At 35.5% G+C, this 22565-nt stretch overlaps 1 protein-coding gene across 15 annotated transcripts in view; it reads right to left on the reverse strand.

Moving 5' to 3' along the window:
- Positions 1–22565, reverse strand: part of ADAM22 (ADAM metallopeptidase domain 22) — a 242205-nt gene that overhangs the window by 32487 nt on the left and 187153 nt on the right. For all 15 annotated transcript variants that reach the window (XM_077997084.1, XM_028846111.2, XM_077997080.1 and 12 more), the window contains 9 exons: positions 21856–21955; positions 19796–19867; positions 19484–19576; positions 15951–16031; positions 13687–13737; positions 13410–13473; positions 11419–11524; positions 8743–8862; positions 2156–2324 (listed from right to left, as the gene is read on the reverse strand). In XM_077997084.1, the coding sequence (XP_077853210.1) occupies positions 2156–2324; positions 8743–8862; positions 11419–11524; positions 13410–13473; positions 13687–13737; positions 15951–16031; positions 19484–19576; positions 19796–19867; positions 21856–21955 (856 nt within the window). The remainder of the gene's footprint in view (positions 1–2155; positions 2325–8742; positions 8863–11418; positions 11525–13409; positions 13474–13686; positions 13738–15950; positions 16032–19483; positions 19577–19795; positions 19868–21855; positions 21956–22565) is intronic.

The raw sequence follows: 22565 nt of genomic DNA on the forward strand, positions 1-22565 counted from the left end.
CTGTCTTGTCTGATCTAATTTTCAGGAACACAACATACATCCACATCCATATATAACTATAACACAGCCTCAATAAGAGCTACACATTAACAAATATACAGAAAGAAAAAGGTTTAGGCTTAAAAGGCCTGGATTTGATTCACCATATCACTCCTGTCTTACTAAGGGACCTTAATCAAGTCTCCTGGCTTCTTCAAGCATCAGTTGCTATATCATATGTCAGGTATCAGTGATAAAGTGACAAGAACAGACAATGATGCAAGTGTACAGTAATCATAATAAATAGCATAGATTACATTTATTGAACACTTCCCATATCCCAGTCTTGTTTTAAGTGTTTTACAAGTTAACTCATTCTTTGCACAATTCTTTAAAGTGGGCACTATTATCTCCATTTTACAGAGGAAGAAATTGAGCCATAAAGGTTAAGAAATTTGCCCTATGTTACCCAGCTAGTAAAAAGCAGAGCTGGGATTCAAACCCAGGCTGTATGATTGCAAGCTCATGCTCTTAACCACATGATATATAGTACAAAAAGAATATTTATGGCCAGGCACGGTGGCTCACACCTGTAGTCCCAGCACTTTGGGAGGCTGAGGTGGACGGATCACGAGGTCAGGAGATCGAGACCATCCTGGCTAACACAGTGAAACCCCATCTCTACTAAAAATACAAAAAATTAGCCAGGTGTGGTGGCAGGTGCCTGTAGTCCCAGCTACTCAGGAGGCTGAGGCAGGAGAAGGGCGTGAACCTGGGAGATGGAACTTGCAGTGAGTGGAGATCGCACCACTGCACTCCAGTCTGGGTAACAGAGGGAGACTCCGTCTCAAAAAAAAAAAAAAAAGAATATTTACTTGAATTAATTTTTCGCATATTAATTTTTTGTCACAAATACAGAGTTGAGTTGCTGTAAGTTAAAATTATGCCAAATATAATTATGCATAATTATTGTGAATACATAATTATATTATGCATAATTGTTATAAATTATCTGGATGCTGATTTGCCATCTGATTTATTTGCACTGATTATTCTTTTACTAATTAATTAAACAAATGTTTACTAAGCACAACTATGTTTGGTCTCGTGTTTTGTTTCAGAACCTTAAGAAGGATAAGACATGGTTATTCATTAGCATGGATGATCAAGAAAAATTCCACTATTTTTTTCCTCTGATCTCCTAACATCCTCTTAAAGATTAAGAAAATAAGACTTGGAAGACTCCTTTATAGGAGCAGAGCTACTTAGTACGTGTCTGCTCTACTCTTATATGCCATGAGAATTCCTATGCTTTGGCAAGAAGTAACAATTAGTTACTTCCCTAAATAAATTCTTGGAATATCCCTGAGGATATGTATGAAATGACCAGGATTGAAGGCTTACAGTTCCAAAACAGGGATCCTTTATCTTAACTGAATACAACAGTTCAAGCAAAAAATCTGGAACAAAAATGAAAAGCATGCTATAGCACATGCTGAAAGAAATAGAACAAATTATTTTTTTTGGTAGTATAGGAATTCCTAATTGAAACTGACAAAACTTTATCCCCAGTAGAGGATGAATATTTAACCTGCAAACTTACCTGTACAAGATATACATTATCTGATACATAACTGAAAGAACAGAATTACAAGTCTTTCAAATGCCATTTTTGTCCTATTCATTTGTAAGAAACATTTCCCTAAGTTATTCTGTTTTTATTTCCAGGACTTATCCTCAGCTTGTACCCGCTGGTGTGGCTACAGCAGTTGATAGTCTGTTCAGATTTGTCAGTGCCCAGACCACATCGTTTTTAAATACTGTGGCCATCACATCCAATTTTTATTGTCTTTCTTAAAATCCCATCATAGTTTGTTAAAATGTATCTCCTAGTTCACTTGTAAAAAGTTGGCATTATATTATACAAGATCATAGTAACATAGAGAAGAAAGATGGAAGAATTTAGTTAGAAAGATTATTCTTTTCCTTATTCCCAGGCCTTCTCAGATTATACAACAGAAATATTCAAATAGCTATAATTGAATTAGTATTTACACAACTAGAAATATGAAAAATCATGTTTTCCATAATTAAGAAAAATAAATAGTTTAGGGTCCTATCTATTTCTGTGATATAAAAGAAATAAATAGACCCTGACAAGGTACTGGATACTTACTCCATTTCCTGAGCAAATAGTGCCTTCTTTACTGCTCAAGCAAGTACTAAAGTTGAAAGAAGCCACAGGAAGACACCTGTGTTCTAAGCACATCATTTGGGGACCACAAGGCGTCCCATCTTCCACATAGCCAAGATCTACATCTTCTTCAAGCTTAACATGCCCACCACTAAAACAAATTGAGAGCAAAAAATGTCTATAAATTCAAATTCATTTTGAAAACACACTCAAAAACTTAAAAGTGGGCAATATTGCTTCCTCTATCCTATTTATTACTCATTAAAGACCAGTGCATAAGCCAGTTCAAACTCAGAAAAAGCCATTGAATCTTTTGATCTAATTCCTTTTGGAGAAATTGATATAGTTTAGGATTTAAACATAATTACTGTAACTGGGGCCTGAATTGAAACAGGTTTATCATTTCACTTGGGCTACCAACCAAAAGGTAAGTAAGGCATTATTACTAGTATGTAATTTGATAAGTTGCTTGACCCAAAAAGATTGCGTATGTACCAATTACATTTGAGAATGACTAAACTTTTGTAGCATCACTATTCAATATAGCAAACCTGCATATATTATTTAGAAATGTTTTTTAAAACCATGGTAAGAATTGAAAATGTATATTCATAATTTATTCATATGGGGCCATGTCAATGCTACTATAAAAGCCCCCATTTTTGTCACTTTTATTTTATGTTCAGGGGTACATGTGCAGGATTGTAATATAGGTAAACTCATGTTATGAGGGTTTGCTGTGCAGAATATTTCATCATCCAGCTACTAAGCCTAGTACTCAATAGTTATTTTCTCTCATCCATTCCTTCCTCCTCATCACATCCCTCACAAATAGGTCCCAGTGTCTGTCGCTCCCCTCTTTGTTTCCATGCATTCTCATCATTTAGCTCCCACTTATAAGTGAGAATATGCGGTATTTGGTTTTCTGTTCCTGTGTTAGTTTACTAAGGATGATGGCCTCCAGCTCCATCCATGTCCTGTGAAGGACATGATCTTGTTCTTTTTTATGGCTGCGTGGTATTCCATGGTGTATATTTATGTTCCACATTTTCTTTATCCAGTCTGCCATTGACAGGCATTTAGGCTGATTCCACGTCTTTGACATTGTGAACAGTGCTGCAGTGAACATATGTATGCCTGTGTCTTTATGGTAGAATGATTTATATTCCTTTGGGTTTATACCCAGTAATAGGATTGCTGGGTCGAATGGTATTGGTTTTTAGGTCTTTGAAGAATTGTCACACTGCTTTCCACAATGATTAAACTAGTTTACACTCCCACCAAAGGTGTGTAAATGTTCCCCTTTGTCTGCAACCTCGCCAGCACGTTATTTTCTGACGTTTTAATAATAACCATTCTGACTGGTGTGAAATGGTATCTTATGGTGGTTTTTCTTTGAATTTCTCTAATGATCAGTGATACTGATCTTTTTTCATATGCTCTTTGAGCACATGTATGTCTTCTTTTGAAAAGGCCTGTTCATGTCCTTTGCCCACTTTTTAATGGAGTTGTTTTTTCTTGTAAATTTAATTTCCTTATAGATGCTGGATATTAGACCTTTGTCTAATGTACAGTTTACAAAAAAATTTTCCCATTCTGTAGGTTGTCTGTTTACTCTGTTGATAGTTACTTTTGCTGTGCAGAAGCACTTTAGTTTAATTAGATTCCATTTGTCAATTTTTGCTTGTTATGATTGCTTCTGGTGTCTTCGTAATGAAATCTTTGACTATTCTCATGTCCAAAATAGTATTGCCTAGGTTGTTTTCCAGGGTTTTTATAGTTTTGAGTTTTATATTTAAGTCTTCAATCTTGAGTTGGTTTTCGTATATGGTGTAAGAAAGGGATCCAGTTTCAATCCTCTGCATATGGCTAGCCAGTTATCCCAGCACCATTTATTGAATAGGGGGTCATTTCCCCATTACTTGTTTTTGTCAGCTTCATCGAAGATCAGATAGTTGCAGGTGTGTGACTTTATTTCTGGGCTCTCTATTCTGTTCCATTGGTCTATGTATCTGTTTTTGTACCAGTACCATGCTGTTTTGGTTACTGTAGCACTGTACTATAGTTTCAGGTTAAGCAACGTGATACCCCTAGCTTTTTAGTTCCCTGTGAATTTTAAGTTTTTTCTAGTTCTGTGAAGAATGTCATTGATAGTTTGATAGCAACAGCATTTGATCTGTAAATTGCTTTGGAAGTATGGCCATTTGAATGATATTGATTCTTCTGATTCACGAGCATTGAATATTGTTCCATTTGTTTGTGGCATCTCCAATTTCTTTGAGCAGAGTTTTTAAATTCCCATTGCAGAGATTTTTCACCTCCCTGACTAGCTGTATTCCTGAGTACTTTATTATTTTTCTTGCAATTGTGAATGGAATTGCATTCCTGATTTTACCCTCAGCTTGGCTATTGTTGGTGCATGGGAATATCAGTGATTTTTGTATGCTGATTTTGTATCCTAAAACTTTGCTGAGGTTGTTTATCAGTTGGAAGAGCTTTTAGGTCGAGACTATGGGGTTTTCTAGATATAGGATCATGTCATCAGCAAAGAGCAATAGTTTGACCTTCTCTCTTCCTATTTGGATGTCCCTTATTTTTTGCTCTTGCCTAATTGCTCTGGCCAGGACTTCCAATACTATGTTGAATAGGAGTGGTGAGACAGGACATCTTTGTCCTGTATAAGTTTCCAAGGAGAATGCTTCTAGCTTTTGCCTATTCAGTATGATGTTGGCTGTGGGTTTGTCACAGATGCCTCTTATTTTGAGGTATGTTCCTTTAATACCTAGTTTATTAAAAAGTTTTTTAACATGAAAGGATATTGGATTTTATCAAAACCCTTTTTTGCATCTATTGAGATAATCATGTGATTTTTGTCTTTAGTTCTGTTTGTGTGATAAATCACATTTACTGATTTGCGTATGTTGAACCAAACTTGGAACCCAGGAATAAAGCCTACATGATTACAGTGGATATGATTTTTGATGTGCTAACTGATTTGGTTTGCAAGTATTTTGTTGAGGATTTTTGAATCAATGTTCATCAAGGATACTGGGCTGAAATTTTCTTTTTTTTTTAAGAGTCTCTGCCAGGTTTTCATATGAGGATGATACTGGCCTCAGAGAATGAAATAGGGAGGAGTCATTCCTCCTCAATTTTTTTTGAATAGTTTCAGTAGGAATGATGCCAGCTCTTCTTCGTACATCTGGTAGAATTTGGCTGTGAATCTGTCTGGTCGTGCCCCCCTTTTTTTTTTTTCTTTTTTTTGGTTGGTAGGCTATTTATTACTGGTTCAATTTTGGAGCTTGTTATTGGTCTGTTCAGGAAATCAGTTTCTTCCTGGTTCAGTCTTGGTAACATGTGCATGTGTCCAGGCATTTATCCATCTCTTCCAGATTTTCTAGTTTGTGTGCCAGAGGTGTTTGTAGTAGTCTCTGATTATTGTTTGTATTTCTGTGGGGTCATTGGTAACATCCCCTTTGTCATTTCTGATGTATTTATTTGGATCTTCTCTCTTTTCTTCTTTATTAGTCTATCTAGTGACCTATCTTATTGATTTTTTTCAAAAAATAAACTCCTACATTTGTTTATATTTTACCTGGATTTTCATGTCTCAGTCTCTTTCAGGTCAGCTCTGATTTTGGTTATTTCTTGTCTTCTGCTAGCTTTGGGGTTGGTTTGTTCTTGCTTTTCTAGTTCTTTTGTAGTTGTAATGTTAAGTTGTTAATTTGAGAACTTTCTAACTTTTTGATGAGGGCATTTAGGGCTATAAATTGCCCTCTTAACACTGCCTTAGCTGTGACACAGAGATTCTGGTATTTTGTATCTTTTTTCTCATTAGTTTCAAAGAACTTCTTGATTTCTGCCTTAATTTCATTATTTACCTAAAAGTCATTTCAGGACCAGGTTGCTTAATTTCCACATAATTGCATGGTTTTGAAAACATTTTTAAGTCTTGATTTCTATTTGTATTGGGCTGTGGTCCAAGAGTAGGTTTGGTATGATTTCAGTTCTCTAGCTAGCATTTGCTGAGGATTGTTTTATGTCCAATTGTGTGGTCAATTTTAGAGTATGGGCCATGTGACGATTAGAAGAATATAGACTATGTTGTTTTTACGTGGAGAGTTCTGTAGAGGTCTATCAGATCCATTTGGTCCAACACTGACTTCAGGTCTTGAATATCTTTGTTAATTTTCTGCCTTGATGATCTATCTAATACTATCAGTGAAGTGTTGAGGTCTCCTGCTGTTATTGTGTGGGAGTTTAAGTCTCTTTGTAGGTCTCTAAGAACTTGCTTGATGAAGCTGGGTGCCCCTGTGTTGGGTGCATATATATTTATAATAGTTAGCTCTTCTTGTTGAATTGAACCTTCTACCATTACATAATGCCCTTCTTTGTCTTTCTGTATCTTTGTTGGCTTAAAGTCTGTTTTGTCTGAAATTAGGATTGCAACCCTGCTTTTTTTCTGATTTCCATTTGCTTGGTAGATTTTCCCCCATCCTTTCATTTTGAGTCTATAGGTGTCACTGCATATGAGATGGCTCTCTTGAAGACAGCATACCATGGGGTCTTATTTTTCTCCAGCTTGTCACTCTGGTACCTTTCAAATGGGGGTATTTAGCCCATTTACATTCAATACCCATTCACTTCATTTATTTTTATCAAAATTACATATGCACATAGTTTAAAGAATCAACAGATAAATTGTTTTTAAACACAATAAAGCAGTTCTCTGCCTCTCTAGACATTCTTCCAGATACTCCTCCTAGGAGAAAACCATTTTCTATTCTTAATTCGTTTTTCTGTTATTTATGAAAGTCTCCTGGAGTTTCTGGCCTGCTCTTGTCTGTGCTGATTGTCCACATGTGTCAGTTTCATAGCACTGTAAATCTTGACTTTCACCTCACTATCAACTTGGGGATTGCCCGGTCTCTGTTTGTGGAATCTTGTTTCCTGTATTCCCTATCTTTCTCTTTCTTGGTTTTTTAACATGAAAGGATATTGGATTTTATCAAAACCCTTTTTTGCATCTATTCAGATAAATTGGTAGAGTGCAATTTCTAGTACTTTCCTGAGAAATTTGTAGCATAACTAAACATGTCTTTATTATCTATCCTCACACTTGTTTGATATTTTGCCAGAGTACAAAATTCTATTTTGGAAATAATTTTCTCTATTGTCTTCTGACTCTCAGGGCTCCTGGTGCTAAATCCTAAACCATTTTAATTCTTAAGTTTTCGATTTTTTTCTCCTCTGGAAACTTTCAGAATTCTTTACTTTGTCCTAAGGTTCTAAAATTTCACAATGATATGTTTAGATGTACCTCTAATTTCACTCATTGTATTCAGCACTTGGTGAGCCTGTTAATATGGAAACTCAAGTCCTTTATTTCTAGACAATTCTCTTGACTTATTCATTGAAAATTTCCTCCCTGCTGTTTCCTCTGTTATTACTGCTATTCTAATGCGTAAGATTTTCTCTATGGTCCATTTCTTTGCCTTTTTACCCTACTTATGGAAGATAATTTCAACTACTAAATTTTTTCTTTCTGAACGTTCCCTGTTTAAAAAAACAGCACCCTATTTTCTTGTTTCGTGATAGAAATCTCTTATCTCTCATAAATACTGATAAGTGGTTTTGTGTTCTTCCCCTTCATTGTCTCATTGTTTTTGTCTTTTTTTTTTTTTTTCCATGTTACAGACTTTTTTTCACGTCTCTGATAACCTGCTCATATTTGAGTCAGGAGACCGAATAGATGATTGGAAATTTGAACTACTGATGTTGGACTACTTCCATACAACCCTTATATAAATATTGTTTGCTGTCCTCCAGCTTAGAAACCTCCTCTTTTATTCTCTATGGAGTATCAAGCTCCAATCTTCCATGGGAGGGTGGGAAATCCACAGTGTAGCTGAGTTGGGGAAGTAATCTGAGTATCTAACTGCTTTTTAAACAGCCTTTCATCTATTTTCTGTATTTCAGCCCCTTCCCTCCACTCCTTCCCTCCCTCTTCCTAAAGTAGATGATGCTGCCAATTTCTGAGCCTGTGGGGAAGTAAGAGTATATCTTGGATTGATTCTCAGTTTTCCTCATTACTGACTTAGGAATTCAGCTTTCTCAGCTTTGATAAGTCATGTGCCACACATCCATTTGCTTTATACATAACAAAATATTGTTGCGATTGTCTCGTCTCTCTTTCTATGCCTCCCTGTGGATATATGAACTCTAAAAAAAGATCCATTTGTTATCTTATTAGTGGGATTTCATAAAGGAGCAAAAGTAGATGCATATATTTAATACATTGATTTACCCAGAAGTCCTCATTTTCCAAACTCTGTAAGACTTTACTGACCAATCTAAACTTAACTCTAGTAATCACATAATATTCTTCATTCAACTACTTTTTGTCTTCTTTTTATCTCTTCTCTGTTAGGATTTACTCAATCGCCTCTATAGACTAGATTATATTTCGACTTACTAACATGTACGTTAATTGAAAATGGAAGGAATCCTAAACTGCATTCCTGAGAAATAAGATGACTCAGGTTCTTACAGAATGGTTAGATAATTACCTGCAGTTTAATGTTCTTCCTTGCTGCACAACTAAAGTAGATGTGATTTCACCATCAAGCTCTCCAAGCCTTGGGATATTGCCAATATTGGTACACAAAAGGTAACCACAAAGCACATCCCTGTATCAAAAGATTACCAATTACTTCTTTTCCCAAAGATATAGCAAACCATGTATAGTTAGAATAATCTCCTCTCATTTTAGCATTTGGTTTTCATCAAGTATATTATCTACACATATGCTAAACAAAATAAAATAAGTCCTAATAGTGTGCCACCTGCTCTAAAAAGCGTCTTCTCTGAAACTCTTATTAATGTACCAAAATCTCAATTGTTTTCTAGCTTTTTCTTTACTGTCTATTAGTTCAAGTATTTAAAGAATCCATCAAATTGGCTTATTTTATATTGAAATCTCTTTTCCCATAACACAATACTGGATATACTAATCTATTTCTTCTTCTTCTTTTCTTTTTTTTTTTTTTCCGTAGTCAGGGTCTTACTCTGTTGTCCAAGTTGGAGTCTAGTGGTGTGATCATGGCTCACTGCAGCCTCAAATTTCTGATTCAAGTGATACTCCTGCCTCAGCCTCCCAGGTAGCTGGGACTACAGGTATATGCTACCAGACCCAACTAACTTTTAAATTTTTCACAGAGACAGGGTCTCACACTATGTTGCCCAGGCTGGCCTTGAATTCCTGACCCCAAGCAACCTCCTTCCTCACCCTCCCAAAGCACTGGGATTATAAGCATGAGATGCTGTGCCCAGCCAATTTTTTTTAAAACTTGGTAACTGAATGATATTTGGATGAGCATTCTTTTGGAATACACATGTTTTTTCAACCTGTTGCCCTAGAATTAAAGAAGACATTATAGACTCCATTTAGTTTATAGATGCCAACTACAAAGGCTCATTATCCCTTCTTCAATATATTTCACTACTTCCCCAACTACTACATATGATTCTAATTTAACTTATAAAATATCTTTATTGTTGTTAATACTATCTTATGTATTATTTATATCCAAGACATTTTAATTATTAGTAGAGATAACAATAAACATATTTTTAAAATATCTTGTGAAGAGTAATTAGTAAGTCAGCAAGATTATATACAAAAATATCAGACTTTACCAGATGGAGAAAAAAGAAAAATTAGAACCTATATTTTTCACCAACATAGAAAAGAACGTACTATCATTCTTTAAAAATGCTTTTTAAAATTATGTCATCATTTTACAGTATCTATCATAAACAAAAATGCTTTCTCAACAGAGAAGAAATATTCATTCAAAACTTTTTTGAATGTCATTTATGTATATGAACCTATGTAATGTAGAATATATAAAGAAAATTAGATATAATCTTCATTCACAAGAAAATTATACTCTAGATGAGAAGATAAATCATACACATAAACAACTTATAAAATAAAATTAGGGACAAATAAGTACAAAGGGCCGTGGGAGTTCAAAGAAGAGAGAGATTATTTATTTCTAGAGTAAATCAGAAAGAAATTTATATATAGAAAGTGTTTTGCAAGCTGGGCTTTGAAGAATAGATATATTTTTGGTTGATGATGGTATGAATTAAAGGGTGCTTCTGGAGGATTATAGAGGATAAAAATAGGCATAGAGGTAGGGACATATTAGGAATGGTAAGGTTTGCTAGATTTGGAAGAATATAAATGAAATGACAAAAAGTGTAGGTTGGGGACAATTGTGGAATAGGTACAATGCCAAGCTGAGGTTCCATTTAATTTGTTAACAAGACTATGACATTCAGCAAAGTGGTGAAGAGAGAGTTCTGAAATCATATTCTCCAAATTCTAATTCTGCTTATTATTACATTCCATATACATGCCTTTGGGCAAATTAACTGTGTCTCAGTTTCCTCCTCCATAAAATGGTAGAACTGCCATAAAGATTAAATGGCATAGCTTATGTAAAGTGTGATACAGTGCTTAGTACACAGTGTTCACTCAATCAGTGCTGGGTACTGTTCTCACTATTAATTAGTCATGTGGAACCAGTGAACTTTCAACAAATAACTGGCAGTAAAAAAGATCCAAAAGATTATTCTGAGAGTAGTACACTAGGGAATGCTGGCACAGAAAACTGTTAAAAGAATTTTGTAATAGTTGAAGGATTAATATAGGTCTTAGTTCAGGTAATGGCAATAGGAATGTAAGTGAATACATGAATTAAAGACAAATGGTGGCAAAGCAAAGGGAAGAATGAATGTAATTTGGCATTTGGACAACGTGTAGAGGGAAGGATCACTTTAAGCCTTCTAGACAGAAGGACAGTGGAATATTGAGACCTTTGGCAAAAAGGGGGTGGTTTGGGAAAGTTAGAGCCAGTTAATTCAATTCAATAGCACTCAGTGCATATTCTGGTGGCTTTAAGTTCTGTTCCTTTTAGGATGCTAAACGGTGTCTTCTAGGTAAGAAAATCCTGAGGTGGCTGCAAGCATGACCTAGCCTTAGGAAAGAGGTGAGAACGTACGTCAAGATTTGGAAGCCCTCTGCATAGGTGATGCTGGAACACTGGGAAGAGATGAGGTTAAGGAGGCAAGAGCACACTTTGTGTGATGCAGAAAACAGAAACTTCCCATTCACTCAAAAAAGTACCCTTGTAATTGACCAGGGGATGAATTCTGGGCTGACTTCTCCACCTCACCGTTTGTTGCACTGTATCCATGTATCTTTGTTTTTCCCACAGTTACCCTTCTCCGTCCCTTCGATATTCAGTTTCTCATAGCAATATTTGTCTGATGCTGTCACCTCTAAAGCAGAAAAAAATTTTCTATCAGTGATGGAAGTAACATTTGGCTGCTCAAAATCTTTGCAGAAAAGAAAAATTGTAATATAAGGACTTTTCATGACTACAGTGTTATCAATTCCAAAAATGTTACCAATGGTTCACAATTTTACCATGGATCATATATATCCACGACTCAGGTTTTCATTAAAGCTCATTTGAAATTTAGAAAGCAAATATATTTAGATCTCTGTTGGGACTCAGGCTGTAGGCTACAAAAATCAACACTCCTTAGAATTTGGCTAATAATTCGGGCAGATCATGAGGTGGGGAGATCGAGACCATCCTGGCCAACATAGTGAAACTCCGTCTCTACTAAAATACAAAAAAATTAGCCAGGTGTGGTGGCATGCGTCTGTAGTCCCAGCTACTTGGGAGGCTGAGGCAGGGAAATTGCTTGAACCCTGAGGCAGAGGGTGCAGTGAGCTGAGATCACGCCACTGCACTCCAGCCTGGAAACAGAGCAAGACTCCATCTCAAACAACAACAAAAAAAGAATTTGGCCAATAATTAGGGAAGGCAATAACAAATAGTTTCTTGAATATATACTCCATTCTTTAATCTAAGTGCTAAATATAATACATGAATTTCTCATTCAGCATATTTTATTAATCATAAAGACAAGTTTATTAAAATAGTTATATCCTATAGATTCAAGAAACAGTGGTACAATTTCTACCTTGCTCACCACTTCTTAGCAGCTATCAAAAGCAATTTTACTTCGCTTTAAGACAGGTTTGAATTCATGTTAAATCTATGGAAGTCAAATAACATTTTGAGGTACATCAGTATCTTTTTCAGGCTTTTATCTTTTCTAAAACCAGGGATGGTTGATAGAGTTATCTAAGAATTAGGATGAAATGCAAACTAATCAAAGAATAATTGTTGGTATATTTTTTTAAAAAACAACTAGTTATGTTGGTAGTTTCTTTTCCTACTTCTTGTTGTCAGCTACTATTTTTGCTCAAGTGGATAAAACAAAAATGATATCTTTTTTCAGAGTACAAACCTGACTGACTAAATGTTTTCCCATCCCAATGTTTCCAATTGCTTAAAGAGAGCATACACTTCCCCTCCTAAAAGGATTGTGGCACTTACTTATAACAATTAAAAATTATCATCATTTTTATAGCCTTTTTTCTACTACAAATTGTCTCCTGAAACTGTTTAAAACAAAAACTGCTTCCAAAAGTTTGGGCTAGTAGTACTTCTAGAAAACAATACATTACTCAACATTTAAATAAACATTTAAATAGAGTATAATTTAAATCTAAATGTTATATATTTTCCTTTGAAAATCTGACAGACTTTAAAGGCTAAAACATTAACATTTCTTTCTGAGACAGCAAAACCACTTCAGCAGAAGTTCATCTCTAACTAGGAAAGCCAACTGGAGTTTAAGAAAAATATCCAAGGAGGAAAAAAATGACTCTAGATAAAATGCTGCTGTTCTAAGTTAAGGACGTCCTGTCCAGGGTCCATGTCCATCCCACATGGTTGTGTAAGCTTTAGCTTCAGGGCACTCAGCTGAAAAGAGTATACACGGAGCTGAAATCCAGGTTTGCTCTAATCTCCAAGCTGTGCACCCTGGCATGGGCTTCATCTGCCTGGCAGCAAAGGCACTTTCTGTCTCGTCCACAGGCACTGCCAACTAGCAAGATGTGTGGGGCTATCTTCTCAAAGGGGTGCCTTACTCTAATTTCCAGAAACATGTCCCTGCTAAAACCTGTGGTAGCTTTAAGAATCCCCCAGTCATAAAGTGGTCAAAAATCTACTTCCAGCACACATGTCTTTGAGAAGTCTGCCTGATATCATGCTTTAACAATGATCCAGCCACACTATTTACTTACTTTGCCCCCAGATGTATTTGCATTGTCTATCCCTGGTTTTGCATCTTCCTCCAAAGCATATTCCCTAAAACAGAAAAGCAAATACCCATTAGCGATGCAATATCTGCTTATGTCAGATAACTGAAAAAGAAACTAATAATAGATAAATAGTAGAAAGGCCTTTTATCTTCAGAACTGATTATAAACATTTAAATTGATCTTCCTATTTTGATAAGATTTCAGTATTCCTTCTACGCTGGTACATGTGAAAAACATAGGTAAAAATGAAGTGACCTACCTGAACACCATCACACGAATATCCATCCATTTTATGAATATTAGGGGCACACTAGGAAAAACAGAACAACTATGAACGAAATGCGGTGCAAAATATAAGGCTGAGCTAAACCCTTTAATGTTTTCATTTTTAAAAACATATTTATTAATATGGCTAGTACCTTATACCATCTATAAAACAAAATGCAAAGGAGGTCAAGAGAAAGCAAGTGGATGTCCTTGAAGTCTGGGTATTTGGTAAAAAATAAATTTAAAAAATTAAAGAGAAAGCAAGAGGAAAAACAATGGGTACACTTGACCCTGAAAATATGAATCTACCAGAGGCAAAAACAGTTGATTACACAGCAGCAAATAAAAAGAACTGACTACAATAGACTCAATTGATGATACATTTAAAAGCATCTTGATTCATACAGATATACTATTTTTCAGAGCAAGAAAGCTAAGGGAACAAAACAAACATAAGGAGTAAGTCTGCATAGATGGAGCAATAACTACAGTTTCCTTTCTTTTGCCATAAGAAGAAACATAGTACTTATACTGAAAATAATGACTTTCAAGCTGAAGTCCACTTTAAGAATGTCAGAACCAGCACTTTGGGAGGCCGAGGTGGGCGGATCACAAGGTCAGGAGATCAAGACCACAGTGAAACCCCGTCTCTACTAAAAAAAAAATACAAAAAATTAGCCGGGCGCAGTGGCGGGCGCCTGTAGTCCTAGCTACTCAGGAGGCTGAGGCAGGAGAATGGCGTGAACCCAGGAGGCGGAGCTTGCAGTGAGCCGAGATCGCGCCACTGCACTCCAGCCTGGGCAACAGCGTGAGACTCCGTCTCAAAAAAAAAAAAAAAAAAAAAAAAAAGAATGTCAGAAAAGGACACACTTTATAATCCTACTTTTTTCCTTGCAGCAATTATGAAAAATTATAAGGCATTATTGAATGAGTATAAACAGAGAGCAAAGTGTGCAATTATGTTGCCTCTTTGTCTTCTGGTGATATCATGTGCCATTTTGCAAAAACAGAATATCAAGAGAAGAAACTGGCCAACAGAGATGGAAGTGCGGCAAAGAAAAGTGATGACACCAGAAGTCAAATGCAAATTGAACCTTTAAATGGAGTTATAGAAAAAAATGGCTGACTGTGGTAATGTCAGTACTGCTGTCCAAGAGCCTCTAGACATGCAACCAGAGGAACTTGCTGAAGGAGGACTTAATGACATCGGTGAATAAGGTGATTATGACATATAGGTGATGATGTCCCAGAGGGCGTAATGCCAGCAAGAAACTTCACGTTCACATCTTCACATCTCTCAGGGATATCTCATGACTTTGAAAGCACAAAGAATAAAATGTTGAAAGCTGATCCAAACTTAGAAAAGAGTGTGACAGCTCAACAAGACATAGAAAATATGCTCACTCTGTATCATAAAGCTTATAAGAAGGCAAGCTCTATTCAAACTACTCCTAAGGTTTTTACAAAGAAATAAAATCCTTTAATTCTCAATGTTTCTCTTTTAAGGTACAGTATGCTAAATAAATATTATTATTTCACCTTCCTATTCATTTAAAACTAGCAGTAAGAGAGTTTTTAATAATCTGACAGCATTTGTTGAAGACTGCAAAGCAACTGAAATATTTTCCTTTGATTATTAAAATGACTTTGCATGGTCTCAGCTTGCATGGTCATTTTTATGGTTTGGCACTACCCTTCAAAGTGAGGACAGTCTGTATGTACACTGACCATTTTGAAATCTGTGAACCCCCACCAAAGTTTATTTAATTTCTCTAGCTTGTCTATCTATAACTAAGTGCTATAAAACTCAAGAGCAGCTATTAATGGCTGAGGCGATACAAGCTGTAGTAGGTAAGAGTCAAGAGAAAGAAAAAGGTCCTCTCTAAGAATCCAGTGTGCTTGTGAGTCCCTGCCTCCACTGACTTCTTGTTCAATCAGCTGAAGAGAAAGGTTTTTTTTGTTTCTTCCTTTACTAAGTAGACAAAAAGAAAATGCCTTGTACTACCTACTTAATACAAAAACAAAATAGTTAAGGCATGCATGCAGTCTGAGGTTAGTTCAACATTAAGACAAAATTATGTTCAACATCTGCTCAAGCTTCAATCACTGAAACTTAAATTCCTAAAAAAAAAATAGAGAAATGATGTGAAAGAGACATGAGCAACTTGTTCATTTACACTTCTCTTTGAGGGTCAGTGCACTAAAGATAACCCCACTTTTTCCCATAAGGTTTAGAGCAGTTATTCTGTAAATTACCTGGCTTGAATTTCCTGAGCATGTTTCACGAATATCACAATCATTTACTGCTTCCCGGCACACAGTGCCCATAGGCTGAAACTAAAATGAACAAAAATCAATGTGTGAAACTGTAGGGAGAAAAAAAAAATCTTACAATATCATCTGAAAAAAACAAAGTGAAAATTGTTTGGCTAGAAATACCTTAAACTACTGTAAGATGGTAATCTGTCAAAACCACGGTTACTGAAAAAATTTTTAATAGTTTTAAGAAACAGTTTCTTGTGTATGATGTAATTTCCATAGTCCTTACACATAAGCTTTATATTATACTGCTAAATCCCACAAGACAGACCAGTTGGTCCAGGTTCCAGTAATTTTTCTGTACAAATAGCTTTTGAATTTACCCTTTACTCTTCATTCTCACTGACACTTTAATCACATTATCCTTTTTTGCCTTATCTACCAAGAATTTAAAAATTACATTTTGGGTTGAACCACAAAAATTAGATTTTCTGACAAAGCTATTTCTTCCCATGTTTCTTCTACCCATCTTCTCCCCTGCCTTGTTTTTACATGGATTTAGATCTTGGTCTTTTACTATTTTCTAGTGTTTCTATTATTTATGTCTTCGTATAGGCATTTTTGTTTTTCTGTTTTCCATCATCTCAAATACTTCTTGCAAGTGTGAGAATTACACAAATGTTTAACTTCATTAGGTTAAAAATGTGAATTGCAGGAGTACTCATTAAAACGAAACAGACCTGAGATATATAGTTAAAGTACTTCCCCTTCCCTTCTCAATCCTTCTCTTTTTCCCTCTCAAAAATGTTAGCATTCAGGGCTGGATCCTTACATGCTTTGTCTCTGCTCACACAAAGGCACACGTTATTCTGCTTTCCCCACTTTCTAGATGAGCTTTATCTTCTCTAGCTGCTCAGAACCCTATAGGCATTTGAGTCTCCTGCTGTTCCTAGAACATGCACTGCCCACTATAAACTCCAATCTGGATTTCAACAAGTATTTTTTTTAGATCCAAACAAAATATGTATTCATTCATCCATTCATCAAATATTTAATAACATGCCAAGCACTGTTCTAACTACTGGGAACTCAATGGAGAACAAAACACAAGAACCCTGCTCATAAGGAACTTGCATCTTAATGTGGGTTAAAAATAAAGAAATAAGAAAATTTAATTTCACATGTTTCTCTTCTTCCTTGGGACTGAGGCAAGCCACCATTTTAGAATATCTAGAGTAGAAATATGAGCAAATTTGGGGTAGTTTAGAGGAGTGCATAATGTTCAAGAAGTTCCAGGAAACTTCTAAAAGAAAGAATAGTGAGGCAGGATTTTCACTAAGTGCTAGGATACAACGGTATATACATCAACCAAAATCCTTGCCCTACTGGAACTTGTATTATAATGGGAGAAGAAAAGTAATAAACAAGTAAACAAGCACTCTTTAACAGCAGTGGTCTGCAAACTGTGGCCCATGGGTCAAACTTCACTGACTGCCTATCTTTATAAATAAAGTTTTATTGGAACACAGTTATGCCCATTTGTTTCTGTATTTTCAATGGCTGCTTTCAAAGGCAAAGCTGAGCTGCAACAGAAACTTTATGACCACAAAGCCTAAACTATTTACTATCTGGCTGTTTATAGAAAAAGTATGCCAATGCTGGCTTATAGATACACTATTATAAATACCTGTAGAAAAAAATAGAGATACACATGGTTGCTTATCTTTTTCTTCTATTCTCCCTCCTCCATTCACTGTCTTGCCTCTGGCTGCCCTAGGAGTCCAGGGTGTCAGGTGAGAGTTGGGAAGGATGGTAAAGAAAGTGGCAAAGAAGATCTCACTTGACTCTTGACTGATACAGCTATAACCTACTTTGAGGGATAGCAGTCATGCCATTTTATTTTATGTATTTTAATTGTATTATTTTTCTACTTGTTCCTTGAAATAATTATATCTCAGGGAGCCTAGTTGTATAAATCAAAGGGAAAGCAGTGTAATTAAACACATTTTATAGATGGGCCGACTTAAAACACTGAGGATTAAGATAAATGATTCAGGATCTCTTGTTACGGCAGTGGAAAAAGTTGACAGAATAAACAGGGGTGGTAGCCAAAATCAAAGAATGTCTTTCACATTTGGTTTAATCTTCTTTTTTACAGAGTGCTTTCAGAGATCTCCGCCAGTGCCTGCTTGTCTTAAAAAGCTGCCAGGAGACACAGTGGTAGAGTGGAAACAACAAACTGCTGAGAGCAGATCTGGGGTTTAACTGTACATCTATTCCTTACTGGCTGAGTGAGCCTGTGTACAGGTTATTTAACTTCCTGAGACTGAGATTGTTTAATTATAAAAATCAAGACAATAATGCCTATCCCAAAAGTGTGCTTGTGAGCATCATCTCAGAGAGTGGTCTCAACCAGGGGTGATTTTACCTGCAAGGGAACATTTGGCAGTGTCTGGAGACATTTTTGGCTGTCCCACCTAGGAGGGGTGCTGCTGGCACCTAATGGGTGGAATGCAGAGATACTGCTAAATATTCTACAATGCACAAGACATACCCTTACAACGAAGGATTATCCAGCCAAAAATATCAACAGTGCCAGAGTTGAGAAATTCAGATATAAGATGATACTGAAGTCCTTAGCATAATCTCTGGCACACAGTAGATACTCACTATATAGTTTCATATCCCATCCTCCTTTAACTCATTAGACTAAAGTTAATCAGTAAATTATCACTAAGAGAGTGCTGTGCATATTTATTCATTCACTCAACAAATATTTACTGACAATGTATACCAATTACTGTCTAAGTGCCTGGCTCTGCTCCATGAAATGTACAGAGGAAAGTGAGAGACAGATAGAAATAATGTAGACTATTACACCAGATTTTATATGAGAAAACAAGAATTAGATTTCTTCAGGGGAAGTAAGCCTCAATTGTTAGTCTTGATGTAAAGACTTAAATATATGGAGATAAGTAAGAGGATGCTGCTGGGAGGATGAAAACATAAAGTGTGTGAAAATGCATTCTAAACTTTCAGGACCAATAATATATGCATGGTATAATGTACTCCCTTGCTTCCTCAGCAGCTAATGTGAGAGATACACCAAGCTCAGCAACAAGAAAAGATCTACTGAAAGTCTCCTTGGCTTTACCAAGAAAGGCAAACATCATTTAAACATTAGTAACACCTGGTTTCATTTAATGTGCATGCTCCACAGGAAGTATGGAAAGGACAGCCTCTGAAGATTAACAGGGCTCAGGCCCTAGTTCCCCAACTTACTTGGTGTAAGACCTTGGGCAAACTACTTAACCACTACAAGCCTTAGTATTCTCATCTGTTAGATAGGAATAATAACAAGCAACTACACCACACAAGATTTTGTGAGGATCCTGTAAAGCACCTGGCACTTAGTCATTTAATATGTATTAGATACTATTTTTGTTATTAGATTATATGTACTCAGCCTTAATGATTTAATCAAGTATGTTCTTTTTTTTTCTGTCAAATGATCATTAACGTTTATTTACCTTGCACTTTTTACAGCAAAGACCGTCACTGCATTGAGAGTCTTGAGTCAAGGTGCATTTCTTACAACACTCTGCTCCTTCAAGGACACATTCCTAAGGAATATAAACATTTTCAAAACATCAGAAAATGGTGTCACTTTCCTGAAAGTAACAGGATATTTTCTAAAATAAATGTACAAACTCACAATAATTTTTCTTCCACAAATCCTATAAAATTTCCAGGCATGACACTTGCTCCATACGTCTGAGTGTGTGGACCTGGAATGACCCTCAATTACCTTGAAAATAACATCAAAACCACCAGAGACTTACGGCCGGGGTTCCACAGTCACACTCCTCTCCAGTTTCAATGAAGCCATTGCCACATTCAGGAGGATCAAGAAGCTGTAAGGAAAACCAAAAAGTGAACTAAAATATAGAAAAATCAACATCAAAGACTTTGAGAGACCATAAGTGCCATACCCAAATACACCTGCCCTGCCAAGTCATTCTAAAATATAGTTTTATTTTCCTAAACTAGAAAGCATGAGCTCAGAACTTGGAACTTTAGAACAGAAGTGTCTACTTCTGTTTCCTTTTCATATTTAATATACATAGCATATAGTTTACCTATATATTTATATATATAACATACATACCACATAGGGTCTGGTAAATGTCATCAAAATTAAAGATGATCTAACCATTCACTAAAATCAAGCCAGACTGTCTCCTGAAAATTCATTTGAAACCAGCAGCAGGGGATTTGGAGTCAGATGTCTAGAGGAAAATCTTGGCTCAAGTATTTATCTTGGGTAAATTACTTAACATCTCAGAGACCTTAATATCTAGAACAGGAATAATAATACTAATAATAATAGTTGTCCATTTACATCAGAAAATTTTTGAGGATTAAGTTTAGCCATCTGTGTAAAATGCTTTATTACTATATCTCCTTCTGATACAGGAAACTATTTCTTAGACAATGAGAAAAAGCATCAAAAAATTAGTATATCCATTGATCTAATTAATATAAAATACAGCTCCTCCTATTAAGATAGTTTTGTAGCAAACTAAAATTAAATTTTCCCCAGAGATTGAAGCAGATTTTGACCTGTCCAAGTGTATGTTTTAGGTCTGTTTTATTGTTTAGCTCTTCATCAATTTTGTTCTCTTTTGAATATAATGTATCCTATGGTGATAGGCAAAATTAGTAAATAATTGTTATATGCCAGATACATAATATTCATTCAAAAGCTAATCAAAGTCTACATATCATAGAATGAAAATGTACACACACCAGTAAACAGATGGACATACACATGCACACATATACTTTCATAACTAACTAGAGGAAAAAAAAAAACAAAATAAAGAATATATACAACAACAACAAAACCCACTTGATTTTAAATATTCTCTCTTCTACAAATGAGTCAACTTTTGTCTATATTTCATTTTTGGTTGAAACAGATCATAAGAAATAAAAAACAGTCAAAATGGAAACTTATCCAAATGAAAACCACACTTATTCTCTTACTCTGGGTTTACAATAATCAGTTATTTTGGTAAAAAGACTTGAACTGTTTAGGATTTACGGCAGCAGTGACACAGTTCAAATATTCTTTCCAATCTTTTGAAGAGCCTTAAAATTGTCAATTCGTTTTTCAATTCAATTCAGTGAAATTTCTAAATTTCACTGTAGTGAACAGAAAATTAAACCAGGTAAATTAAATTGATTTCAAAGGCAATGGTGCATATCCCTGTGGTGCACAGAAGCATTTCGCGGTTCACATAATTCACAAGGACAAAGCATTTTTTTTAACATGCAAAGTCTTCAAAATGCAGGAGGAAGACCTTCTTTCTAGTCAGTAACCAGAGGATGCACTGCAAGTTGTAAAAGCCTGTGACAAAGTCCAAGACCGTCTTCATTTCTGCTTTAGAAAGACTTGCTTTTCATATTGAGAAACACTTGTAATTTTAACATACTGCTCATTCAGAAAAGCAGTGGTAGGGAGTGATGAGGGTAGATACGCCCCTACATTCTACCTGTATGAGTTGTGATTAGGTAACCAAAAAAAAAAATAAGCATCAAGAAAATAAAAAAGAAAAGTAATAAAACCATTTTTGTAAACTAACTCTGAATCATCACTTGGCTATAAAAAAAAGAAAGTGGAAATTTTTCAGACAGCAAACACTGTTATTTCAGAATAGCCCAAAATGCCCAACATTAAAGCTGACTTTGAATATTCAGATATATAGCATATCTAGAATATGTACATATAGGGCAAGTTGAAAAGCTCTCTAAGATTCAATAGTTGAAAATGTGTATTTATAATATTTTAGAAAGGTTGATAATTAATATCATAAACCTTGTTAGCCACACTTATTACCTTAGAAGGTTTGTTGAAAAGGCAGGCACCACCTCCACTATTCAGGAAGTCATGATACTCTTCAACATTACACTGGGTGAACTTTTTAGGAAGATAATAGCTATAAAAGAGAAGAAAATCAATAGCTGGGTTCAACTCATCTTTCTCGTTTGTGAATATGTCTGAAAACTGAACACTTAAAATTGTATATTACTCTTTAAAATGAGGGAATAAAGTCTACTTATGTATGACATTTATATTCAATCTATAAGAGTTTTGTTCAATTAATATTTCTAAATTCTTCATTTGGTGACTAATAGTTACTGTGGGTTTTTCATTATTTGCATGTGCATTCAAGTTAAATCAAGGAGAGCTGGGAAAAATTTATTTCATAATGAGTCTTCCATAAATAATAAAACTGAGCTAGAATCCAAACTGCAGAGCATTCCACAAAATAACTGACCTATAATATAAATGTGTCAGGTCTTAAAAGTCAAAGAAAGAGGAACTGTTCCAGACTGAAGGAAGCTAAAGAGACATAAAAACGAAATGTGATTCCTTTTGTTACAAACGACAATATTCAAACCTGGGACAATCTTGAATGAAGGCTAAGAATTAGATAATTTTACTGGTTGTATAGTGGTTATGTAGGAGGACATACTTCTTTGTAGAAAATGCAAAGTCAGGTGTTTAGGAGTAATGGCATACTAAGCAATTTATGATCCACCAGA

The sequence above is a fragment of the Macaca mulatta genome, chromosome 3 (genome assembly GCF_049350105.2).
Source record: "Macaca mulatta isolate MMU2019108-1 chromosome 3, T2T-MMU8v2.0, whole genome shotgun sequence".
NCBI lineage: Eukaryota > Metazoa > Chordata > Mammalia > Primates > Cercopithecidae > Macaca > Macaca mulatta.